This window comes from Ciconia boyciana, chromosome 2 (genome assembly GCF_034638445.1).
Source record: "Ciconia boyciana chromosome 2, ASM3463844v1, whole genome shotgun sequence".
Taxonomy (NCBI): Eukaryota; Metazoa; Chordata; class Aves; order Ciconiiformes; family Ciconiidae; genus Ciconia; species Ciconia boyciana.
In genome coordinates this window covers 119,015,713-119,028,021 of record NC_132935.1, presented here as the reverse complement: position 1 = coordinate 119,028,021, position 12,309 = coordinate 119,015,713, and the positions used below count along the sequence as shown (strand labels likewise).

The 12,309-nt window shown below is 39.6% G+C and overlaps 1 protein-coding gene across 8 annotated transcripts in view; it reads right to left on the bottom strand.

Moving 5' to 3' along the window:
* The window catches only part of ULK4 (unc-51 like kinase 4), a 256,096-nt gene extending 246,691 nt beyond the window's left edge, over positions 1 to 9,405 (bottom strand). For 6 of the 8 annotated variants that reach the window (XM_072853760.1, XM_072853764.1, XM_072853766.1 and 3 more), the window contains exons 1-5: positions 8,999 to 9,189; positions 6,287 to 6,363; positions 4,971 to 5,119; positions 3,667 to 3,766; positions 533 to 672 (exon numbers count right to left, since the gene is read on the bottom strand). In XM_072853760.1, the coding sequence (XP_072709861.1) occupies positions 533 to 672; positions 3,667 to 3,766; positions 4,971 to 5,108 (378 nt within the window). In that variant the 5' untranslated portion in view covers positions 5,109 to 5,119; positions 6,287 to 6,363; positions 8,999 to 9,189. Of the gene's footprint in view, positions 1 to 532; positions 673 to 3,666; positions 3,767 to 4,970; positions 5,120 to 6,286; positions 6,364 to 8,624; positions 8,791 to 8,998; positions 9,190 to 9,293 lie in introns of those variants that run through there. The other 2 variants (XM_072853762.1, XM_072853761.1) reach the window with 2 other exon arrangements.
* Between the last annotated feature and the right edge of the window lie 2,904 nt (positions 9,406 to 12,309).

Below are 12,309 nucleotides of genomic sequence, written 5' to 3'. Positions count from 1 at the left end.
GCCTTTGACAAAACTATAAATAAGTTCCACAAACATACACAAAATCAGAAACTACAGAAAGATTTGTACTTTTATGCAAGAGTAAGATGATCATTTAAATGGCATTTGGAAACAACAGAGAAGGTTGTTCAACCTAAACAACTAAACATCAAAGAAAGTTTAGTTAACTTTACTCCCTCGTTAGCATTTTCTATGGCTTCAAAATATTCTGCAGCATGATAGGATACATATAATAACAAAGTTATATGTCTGAGGACAGAGAACTAAAATCCTTCATTAATTCAAAGCAGTACACCAAATCAAAAAGAATATCACATTGTATCAAATATACAACAGGGAAATAAATCAATTAGATCATAAAATATTCAAGCTATAGACTTGTGTCTCATTGTCTTCACATATATTCTAAAGCTCAACTGGCCTCCAACCTGAGGTAAGCCTCTTCCAAACAGTAAAACAGAAGTTATGAATTAAACACTGATGGCATACAAAGGCACATGCAGTGTCCCCTATAAATAATACTCCTTCTTACCTTTCCAGGCGTCAGTTCACAAAAGATAATTCCAAGCTTATGAATATGGTATAAACCAGTAATCAAATCAACACCAAATTCTCTCACTACATCTTCAGGTAGATGTTCATCTTGAGCAATAACAGATTCTAGAGAACCACCTGAAATATGTTTACACGTAGTCAGCAAGTACATATAAAGAAGATACCATACAAATAATTCCCAAGGACATTATATAAGCTTCTTCAAAAGATATCAAGAAAAAATCTTTATCAGCAGATATTAAAAATATTTATTGAGATTATCTAATAGTTACAAAATCCAAGATGTACAGAAAAAAAAAAAAACTATTTCCAATACCGTGACAAAAATCTGAATTTGGACTAGAATTAAATTCTGTGCATGACCTCAAAATTACTTTAATATAGATTTATTTTACAAAGGAAACAGAAGGGAAAAAAGAAACCCAGAAACTGTGTCACATCACAATGTAATAGTATCCAATGGGTTTATTCAAATTCCTTAACCAGATCCCTGCTGCATGAGTTAAAAGAATAAACAATACCAAGAGCAGGCTATCAACTTCTGTGAACAAGTGCTAAAGCTAACGACATGCAATTTTCCACTGAATTCACAGACAACAGAAATAGTAAAACTGGGTTACATTCTGGGGTCCCAAAGTCGACAACATACAACAGATAAATTCTTTTGTTTGTTCTTCACACAGAGTATTTCTGTACAGTCCTTTTCTTGACTCATGTGCCCCAGTTCTTTCATTTTCATCCTTTCCTCTCTTTCTTTTTTTTTTGTTTTTAAAGAAAAAATAATTTTTAAAAAAAACAAAACAAAAATACCGAGGGCTAAATTTTCACTTTCCAAGTTTTCCACACAATTCCCAGCCTCCTGCCCCAGCAAGTACTACTCATATCTCTCTGGACTTCTCATCCTAACATAAGATCCTTCTCTGTCCTTCCAAAATCACCACTCCCCTTCTCCACTAAATTCCAACCAACCCTTCCTCTGTTTCTGATCAGATTACACCTACAAAGTCTTCTAATTATCCCTCACATATATCCTCTATCACCTGTGTCCTTCCCTGAGCTTCACATTCACTCTCTATGCTTTCCCCCACTGATTGTTACTGTTTCTCTGTCCTTGCAAAAATCTCTCCCCCCATCACCTACTTCCTCACATCCCACTGATTCTCAGGTACGTCATCAGACTCATCCCATTTGAGCCATTCCTGTCCTAACTGTTCATAGGACTTGGACTTCCAATCTCATTTCCCACAAGCTCATTGCTCAAACAGTCTTTTCTCCTCCTTCTTGTCCCAGTCTCCTATCGTAAACTCCACATTCCCATCTCTCCCAAAATCCCTTTCCTCAACCTCATTTGGTCCTTTACTACTCCTGCACTAAACCTGTTCCCCTGAGACTACAGTTTGTATTTCGTGAATTATCTATGGGTTTCCTGGGTTATCTGTTATTTCTATCTTAGCCAAATCATGCAGATTAAAAAACAAAAAGCCACAAATTTAAGTCCCTGAATGAACACAGGGATTAGGAGAGCTTTTCATGGAAAAGGATACTAGATTAGGATACTAATCTAAGGATACTATACTTTTATTCCAAATCACATACTATATTTTCTTGAGCTTTTTTCTGTTTGCTCCGTAATTTCTTTCAGACAATAATAAGACTAAGAGGTCTGTCACCACAGTATTCCTCAAATTATTCAATGCTGCTGAATCTTAAAATTGTTTTCTTTCTAAGCCTTTTTTATGCTGTTTAGCAAATCAGTCGTTTCTTTAAAACCAAGCCCATATTACATAGCTATAGTAAAGAATTTTCCATCATGTTTAATTACTGGGTTTTATAATGTAATTTAGAGGACTACATATAGAATAATTCCCTAATATGACCAAATACACAAAGGAAATAAAATAGCAAAACCAGCAACACAGAAGTATGCTGCATCTGATAACAGAAACTCACTTTGTCACCTTGAGACAAGTGAGAGAGATCTTCCATATTTCAAAAGCCATTTCCAAGGTTCTACAAAATCAATAAGGAATCCATGTCTTATTCTATTTATAATTAAGTTAGCTTCAAGACACTCTACTTGCAGCAAACTGCAATACTGCAAGGTAAAAATACAGGATAATTGTTCAAACAGTACTTAATAAAAGGCTACCTGTCCGATGACTTACACATGCGCCCATAAATTAGACTAAGCAAATAGACCAAAGCCTCCATGTGAGCCACTAACTTCACCTTTAATCATTGAAATAATGACTTGGGTTTTTTTCCAGATCTTGTAGCTTCTCTTCTTCAGTAACTTTTTAAACAGAATTCCGGACAGAAAAAAAGGCTGTGTGTAATATGGACTTTTACTATGAAACTCCAGATGCCAACATCTTAACACGCATCACTTGCACAATTGGCCTTCTTTTCTCTCCATGTGGAGTAAAGCATGCTATCTGGAGTTTAAAACATGCAGTCCTCATAATTAGAGAAAGCTTTGGAAGATTTCTTTAATGGATGGATAAAAACCTATCAAAATTCAGTGAATCCCTTCATGCAGTTTTCGGTTCTCAGAGCTCCAAAATTAACATCTTAACATAAAAGTCAAAATACTTCCACTGAACAGAAAGAAAACTTACATAATTTACTATTAGCTACAGAATTACCCTTCGATTTAAAAATTTATTTGAGCAATATTAAATCATTTGTACATTATAACTTGATTTACTCCTTGCTGTCTTTATTGTTGTGTGCTATAAAATGACAAGAGAACACCAAAGCTGCCAGTCCTTAGAAAACTTCTCAAGTAATTTTTACTTAGCTACCCTCCAACTATTCACAATTTGTTTTTAAGTTCCCCTGATTAGCCTTACCTCTTCAGCTATTAAAAACCAACATTATGTCACATCACTTAACATTTAACATACATATATGGTGAAGCAGAGGAGAAATATTACTTCAAATGATTTATAAAAATGTTTCCAAAAGCAAAACCATTTTTATATATAAATACGATTCTCAAGTTAATAATCAGATAATTATTAAGCTTTTTCAAATATCTAAGTATTTGTTGTGGAGAAACTGTTATAAGAAATCCCTTACAAATACTCACTCCATAAATGTTTATCTTACCTGTGCATAATTCCACTACCAGCCAGAGATGGTTGCTTGTTTCATACCATTCATGAAATGTTACAATATTCTTGTGTCTGATTTCATGAGTCAGACGAACCTAGAACAAAGTTTTTAACATACTTAACTGGGGAAAAAAGGCAAAAAAGCAATATATATGGACTTAAGGGGGAGGGAGACTACAACTTTACTCTAGATCAACTACTTGTTCTCTTACCTTTTCCAGTGCACTAAAACTATTCTCCAATTCAAATATTTTAGTTTTAAATGTATGTTGAGGAAAGATAACTTTCCTCACAGACCTTGCCCAACTTACCTGTTTTTAAAAATATAGAAGAAAAAAAATATAGGAAGTTCCCCAACCCAAAATTATAAGCACTATTTAACCTTCCTGCATCACCAAAACTACAACAAACTGTAAATTAGAATTTGGGGTCAAACTTGCATTCCTACTTTATTTTCAATGAGAAAACAAGTGTGAGACAATATGGTGAATACAGTAAGAGGAAATAAAAATAAATGTTTCCATCATTCTTAATCTTATCAGGCAAGAGCAATCATTCAAGGGTCCCTGGAAATCTATATTTCTATCACACCTACATGGCCTAATCTCTACAGAAGCCTCTATATCTTGTCCGAGTTGTATGTAAGGTACTCCTGAGGGCTTTCTAGAAGAAATACGCTTCTAAGAGAAACATGTTTAAATTGAGCAGATATATTAATCGCCCAATAAATGATCACTGAAAAAAATAAGAGGGAACAGGAAACATAATTTATCTACTAGAAAAATAAAATATTTGAAATGTCTAACTGTATCAGTTACAGTTTCTTTTCCAGAAAGTATCATATGTTTAAAACTTTGCCAAGCTTTTACAAAACAGAATTGATTTACCTTAAATACTATTCCTTCATCAAAAATAATTTCTTCTTGCTAAGTAAGAAATTGATTATTTACTGGAAGGTATTACTACCACTGAGTTTGCACAACTGATAAGAAAATAAAGCAAACCACTACATGCAAGTAACTGTTTTTACAAGTTCTCTGACATACCACAGAAACAGTAAGCCTGTAGCCGTGGGTTTAAGCATGTGATTTAAACAACAATAAAATCAGATTAAGAAATAAATACATTAAAATAAGACTCTTTTTAAAGTATAAGATTTTAAAATCTTAAGAAGCTGATCCGAATTGTGACAAACTCCATGTAAAGAAGCACATGGTATTTTTCTTTCATATTACCTGTGCTACAAGGATTTTGTAAACTATATCTTTTCCCAGATTTAGCAGGAGAAAAATTACTTACCCAGTTTGTTATTTCAGCTCTTTTGCATTTATCAGTGCAAAGAATGGCAACAAAATTAATTGTCCCCTTTCTTCTTCCTTTATAAACAACTGTCTTATTTCCTCTTCCGATCTCTTCATACAGAATGAAGTTCTCCATACTTAAGGATGCTTTACAGGCAATGGATCAGAAACATGGTATTAGTCTCATAAACAAATAAACCTTTAAAGAAGGGGTGCGGTGGGGAGGAGAATTCAGATTTAACAGTCATTGATGTATAGTATTTACCCTCCCAATTATTAAAAATAGAGATTATATACTTCCAGCAAGACCAAACATAATTACTTTACAGAAGGCCTCCTTTCAGGAAACGTGACCAAGATTTGAAGAGATGATAGAATTTTCCACTTCCAAAGCTCTTAACACATTCAAAAAGTTACAGATGGGCCAGTAGCTACAAATTCTAAATATTTGATCTGTAAATGAAAATCATATTACCAAACTTAAAATTGCATGTTCTACATAAAACTGCTGTCCAAATGAATATATTCTATACTGAAAGCCTTGCCAAATAAGAGTGATATTTCTGCCCAAGAGCACTTCAGGCCATGGCTCTGCAACTTTTCACAATGTAATTTAAACCTGCCAAATAACTGATTTAATCAGCATAACTGAAAAAACACAGGACTTTGTGAATTAGTGTTCCTACCAATGTTAAAGCTGAATGTAGCTTTACCAGCTATAGGACTCAGTGTTAACAATTTTTCATGGATAGAAACAACTCCTTGCAGATAAAAGCTGTGTAAATTTGTTGGCAAATGTTGCATTGTGGGAATCAGGCAGTTCCACAGGAATTTAATTTATATTTGTACCTATCATTTTTATCTCAAGAATTTTATATGCTTTAATTTACATACTGAAACAAATGAAATATTTGTCATTTGTTGCAAACCCAGCAAGTAGCATTTGTATATTTAAACAGTTAGATGCTTTTCATAGAAGTCTAGTTAATTCTTTTGTTCTGTAATTATTTTCTCCAAGAATTTTTGAGCAATGGGAGAACTGACAGCAAAATACTGAAGCAACTGTAATACATGAAGTAAGAGTTCTGCATCAGCTTTCCATCCTGCTCCTCAGCTGTTCCACTGGGTTAAGAGCAGAGAGACACAGAATCCCAGTATCGGCATATTCCACAAACAGGATATATTGCTAACTAGTCCTCAGTGACCACCTTGTAGTAAGTTCTTCCAGCCCCAGGACAGTTTCACATTCAATGCCCAGTTCTTCCAACTACCGATTTAATTAGTTCCAAGCCATTTGGAGTTGCTCTCTCTCACCTCTACATGACTTCTTCCATTTTGTTTAAAAAACTGTTGTTTTTTCTTCAACAAGACCGGTTCTCAATGTAGTTATCCTAAAACCATAGAAAAGCAGCATATTGGAGAGGGTAAGGCAGCAACAGGAATGATCAGCAAGGATGGAGAGGAAGGGCTGCTTAAGCAGTACAGCTGCCAAATGCCTCATCACAAACCACGAACTCAATTTCATTTTAACTCTTTCATGAGACACAAAACTCCCAGAGTGACAAATCAAAGACCAAAATGAAGACCAAAGAATTCCCAAGTTTTCAGAGAGGACTTAAGTGAAAATACAACAAAGCATTGGGCAGCACCAGACAACAAAGTGCCTGTCACTAAAATACTAGTTCTTGCCAGAACATGAGCCAGGTGCCACAGTACAACTCTGATGATCCAGAATTTACAACATACATAGGAAACTCACGATTCCAAGATTTCCTTTACCAAAGATCCAAGACAGAAGTTTTCTTCCCAAAAGAAGAAAGAATCTCATCTTTACAATTCAAAAGCCTTGAGATTAATACTTGTCCTGGTTTCAGCTGGGATAGAGTTAATTTTCTTCCTAGTAGCGGGTATAGTACTGTGTTTTGGATTTAGTATGAGAATAATGTTGATAACACACTGATGTTTTTTAGTTGTTGCTAAGTAGGGCTTACACTACTCAAGGACTTTTCAGCTTCCCATGCTCTGCCAGGTGCACAAGAATCTGGGAAGGGGCACAGCCAGGACAGGTGACCCAAACTGGCCAGAGGGCTATTCCATACCATATGATGTCATGCTCAGTATATAAACTGGGGGGAGCTGGCTAGGGAGTAGCTATCACTGCTCAGGGACTGGCTGGGCATCAGTCAGTGGGTGGTGAGTGCTTGTATCACTTTTTTTTTTCCCTGGGTTTTGTTCCTCTCTCACTCTCTTGTTGTTTTTCCTTTTCATTACAATTTTTTTTCCCCTCAATTATTAAACTGTTCTTATCTCAACCCATGAGTTTTCTTACTTTTGGTCTTCTGATTCTATCCCTCATCCCACTAGGGGGGAGGCTGAGCAAGCAGCTGTGTGGTGCTCAGTTGCCGGCTGGGGCTAAACCACAACATACTGTAAATTAGTTTGATTTTACCTAGCACTAAGCAAACAGCTAGGTACAGCCAGTATAACATAGGAAGGAAGACCTTTTTTTCTACAGTTATCTATGAGAACAAGGTAATCATACAACAATCAGTTTGCCAAACATCCCAAAATAAGGCACAAATATATAGCATCAGAACAGATGGGAGTCTCCATTTCCCTACCTCTCTTTTCCGATTCATGTAGATCATTACAACCATTCTTTTTTTTTTTTTCTGGGCAGCTTAAAAATAGACCAAAAAACCCATAATGTCATTCCCTAGTACACAAATATTCCAGAATAGCAATACCATAGAAATGTATCCAGCAAAAGAGATTGCCAACCCACAGCCCATCCCCAAAATTTACATGACCACAGCCCCTTCCCTGCCTCCTTCTTTCCTAAGAATACTTCAAATCTGACATGTGCACCTCATCTCAAGATTGAAGCATATACTCGTTAGACAGATGGAAGGTATCTTCATATTGGTCATATGAAAGCCATTAGCATCCACTCATGCAGTAAACCATACAAATGTATGCCAGGCTCAATGACAAGTACAGAAATATCTAGTTATCTGACAAGAGCAAGACCAATGCCATGCAAATGGACATTGGGACAGAGTAGTCACGGTAATGGGACAGGGAAGCCTTCACTGCTACCTCATGACTGGCAGTACTTGTAAATAAGGTCTCCATTAGCTGCCCTGCAAGAGGCTACAGGGAAAAGAGAAGCATCTAGTCTTGCACCCCTGAATCTGAACAGTAATGGCTACACCATCATTTCAGTACACAAACCAATGGAGCATGACCCATGAGACAGACTTTCAACAGCTGGAGCACATTCATTGGTTTTGAAATAAAGTGCAAAGAGATCCAGTAAAGTGACACAAAAGGTGAAAAGAAGTATCTCAAGATGAGATGGCTGCTGTGGAAGCCTGAAACAGGTCTGAAACTCCACAGAAGAACCCAAAGCAGCAGGCTCCAGTTGCCAAAGGAACTGCATTTACTCTGGGCAGGATGCAGGACCACAACACCAAGGCTCCAGAAGCATTTCTTCCTTCTCTTGGTGACAGAATGGCCATTACACTCTGAACACAGCAGCACATGAAGGACCTGAGATCTCCTGCAGTCAAAGCTCTGTCAAGAGTGACCAGCTCAGCAGGCCTGAGGCACTGCACTGCAACCCCTGGGACACAGCAGCCTCCTGACCCACCTGCAGCAGAGGTGAGGGTGCCATAAGGCAGGTCATCCTCCGGCGGGTCTCCTGCCCCTCAGGAGGCCTTCAGTTGGGGTACCAAAGGAAGTTGGGGGTTACCTCACACCAGCCCGGCCAGGTCTGAGCCTGCACTCAGACCTAAGGACTACTACGGCCGCGAGTACGTGACCAGGGCGGGAGCAGGACGGCGCCGAGGCGGCGAGGATAGGCGACTGCCTGCGCCTGCGCGCGCCCCCCACAGGAGGGGCGGAGGGCCCCGCCTCGCGCGCCGCCGGGCGCCCGCGGACCGTTAGGCACGTGCGCGCCCCGCCAGCTAACGGCCGTCAGCCATCCGCGGGAAGGGGGGTGCGGATGGGAAGCGACAGCCATACCTGTGAGGCGGAGGGTGGGCAAGGAGGCAGCGTTACTATCGCCGCGCCGCCGCCATCAACCGAAATCGCCGGAGCCCCGCCCCCGGGCAGGAGTTTCCCATGCCCCAATGGCAGGGAGGAGGGATTTGGAAGTGTCCCCACGGGAAACTCATCCCTGCACGCCACAAAATACAGCCGGCGGGAGGGGCATCGGCACAACAGGCAGAGTGACTCGGGAACTGTTTTTTCCCCCTTACTCTAGCAAGAACACACCGCCCAGTCTCAGGCGGGCCTGTCCCCTCTCCCCCCCGCGCACCGTTCGGATGGTCGCCACCCCGCGCCCGTATCCTGGAGACGGGGCCAGACGCCGGAAACAGAGCGGAGCCGCCATTGGGCCAGGAGGAGGCTACGTCAGAGCGGGTCCACTGGGCCTGGCCGGAGGGGAGTTCCCGGATGTTGCGGGGCGCGGTCGCGACGAGAGGGGGCGGTGCCTCGCTGGGGTGGGGGTGAGGGGGGACAGCACGTGCCTGAGAGGGCGGGGCGTTAGGGGCGCAGCCGCCCGGTTGCCAGGCAACCGCCAGTGCCGGGCTAACGGTCGTGGAGGGAGAGGCACGGCGGCGGGACGGAGACAACGAACCCGCGGGGCTGGGACGTCCCTGAGGAAGGCTGGCGTGCTGAGAGGGGGCTCCGGCAGCGCCCCCCCCGCTTTGAGTCTGGGCGGTTGGGGCTGTTTTATTAAACCTGCACAGGTCTAGCAACACGTAGCGTCGTCAGTCCCGTTATGGCCATCTGTGAACCTTTCATTGGGGTGCACGTTGTTATGATAAAATTTAGCCCTTGAAACAAGTGTTTTCTATTTTTAGCAGTAAAGCGGAGCTTTCGCATTATATTTCATCCTAGGGTGGTCTCGTATTGGGTGGTTTTAAGGCCCCTGAACAAGACAAATAAGTATCCTTTTATGTTATGTGACAAAACATTTAACAACATTTGGTATGTCTTCCTAAGGCGAGTTGTGAGGAATTATGTTTTGTCTGTTGTCCCACCTTGACCTCCTAACAGTTTTGAACCCAGAGTCAACCAGATTTGATAAAAGAAACAGTATACTTAAGAGGAAGGATTCAATGTTTCTTTAGGCTGCATGAAAACAGATGGTCAGGTTTGTTTTTTACCCCCACTGTAGGAAATATTTCAGTATGAATTTCAACCCTGCTAATACTGAAAAAAAGGAAAAAAAAACCCCAAACCACTCTCTTTGGGAGAGGGATGTTAGAAAGGTGTCAGCTGCAAGAAGTGCTTCAGTTTTGTTTCATACCTTCTTAGACAGCAGAGGCTGTAGACACAAAGCACAGATCTGGAGGAAATCAAGCTTCATTAGTTACACAGCTTGCCAAACATTCTGTCACAGTTCAGCTGTTGAGGGGCTTGGTAGAGAGTTTACAGAACTGGTAAGAGATCAGTGCTGCACACAGGTATAATTTTTGCTGTTTTATTGGATATCCACATAGAATTGACTGGATACCTAAGCATTGAAAAATATCATGTGCATATGCATGGCAAAATTGCTCACTTATTAACAATTTCAGATCCTGTCCCATTTTGCAGCATACGTTTTTAGCGATTACAGAGCTGATCTGTAATTACCAATGAAGCTACAGCTTTGAAACTGCACAAGCAAAATAAATTTTCCATTCCTTTTTTAATGTAAATGAGTAGTTGACTAGATATAAATAAACTGAGTGCATAAGTAGATGTCACCTAGTTTCTTTTAGTAAGCACAAGAAAAGTATACTTTGAAGAGGGATTTATTTAGATTTTAGAAAACTGTGTATTTTATCTTTGTCTCTGATGAGAGTGACCGATATAAAGAAGAAATAGAACATTAGCTCAATCGCAGAACCGGTCCTGACAGCAGTTCGATGGCAGATCCTAGAAAAGTCACTTAATTTCGTTGTCCCTGTCCAAGAGGACAAAACTAAGCCACAATAACTATCCAGTTACTGCCTTTGCTTCCAAATTTCTAGTGTTTTGTCCTATGTACAGCTTTCTGTTAAATTACTCCAGATTAGGGATTGATTTTATGCAAAGGGGGTAAATATCCCATTTTGGAGGAATGAGATGGTATGAACTTTAACATTACCAAAGTCTTTTGAGATCTTCATATAATAGTGGCAATAGCATTACAAAGTACAGAAAGAAACACAAAAAAATGCTTTTATAACAAATAGTCAGAGATTCATAGCCTTTCAAATTAAATGTCTTCATGATGAAGAATTTACAGTGTAATTAATAGCAGACACAGGGGGACACATTGACCCATAGCCCTCTTTTTTCCAGTACCTCTTAGTTAGGAACTATGGCACTTTTTGGTTATTGATACACACTTCATTACACATCTGTATCTTTCTCACCATCTGGATACACAATTTCAATGTACTCCAGATGGGGAATTTTCCCTTTGATTTGGTATAAGAATCGGGAATTCTCTCTTCAAACATGTCACTTGCTTCCAGTACAAGAGTTATCTTGAAGAAATAATCTAAATACAAACCAGGGCTGTAATTAGACTCTTCTCTTTGGCCTTTTTCTTACTGTTTTAGTCTGTTACCGAACATGACTTCAAGCATTGTACTCAACTGCAGTAAACTTTTCTGTGGGAATATTTTCAGCATTCAAGAACAGAATGCAAAATATTCTCTCTACTGTTTGCACCATTTCAATACTCTTAGCAATCTGTACAGCAAACTCAGCCTTGCTATTTGCCTGGCTATTATATGGGACAGTCAGATGTAATCAAATTCTTGTTCTCAAATAAATATATGATCTAATTTAAGGTAAACTGAGATCTTGTGATTGAAACCACATAGTTCAGGAATGCTTAAACACTTCGTTGCTCTACCCTCAATGGGTACTATGGAAACCTCTGACATTTTGCCTGGTTCCCAAAAGTCTGACTAGTAGCCTAACTAGAAACACTAAGGTATGTTTCCACGGTTTGTTTTCCTTTGGTAAGAAGATCTGTTCTTTAGTTTGCTCTAGTGCTTGTTGAAGATGCTATACACTTCTGTTTTATTTTGCCACAGGTACTAGGTTTTCTTCCAGCTATCATGATTACTCATGCTCCACCCCATCTTGCTAGTACATGGTGTTCCTTTCTATTCCAGACTGACCCTATTCTCAAGAGAGTTTCTATTCTCAGTGTCCTGGGTATGATGATTCAGTTGCTCATATATAATATTTTTATGTTCCGTTTGCCTTGACAGTTCTGTCATTCCTGGGAGGTACACAGGGCCACTTTCCTGGTCTTTGACCATTTTAGCAGAATGATGGACATG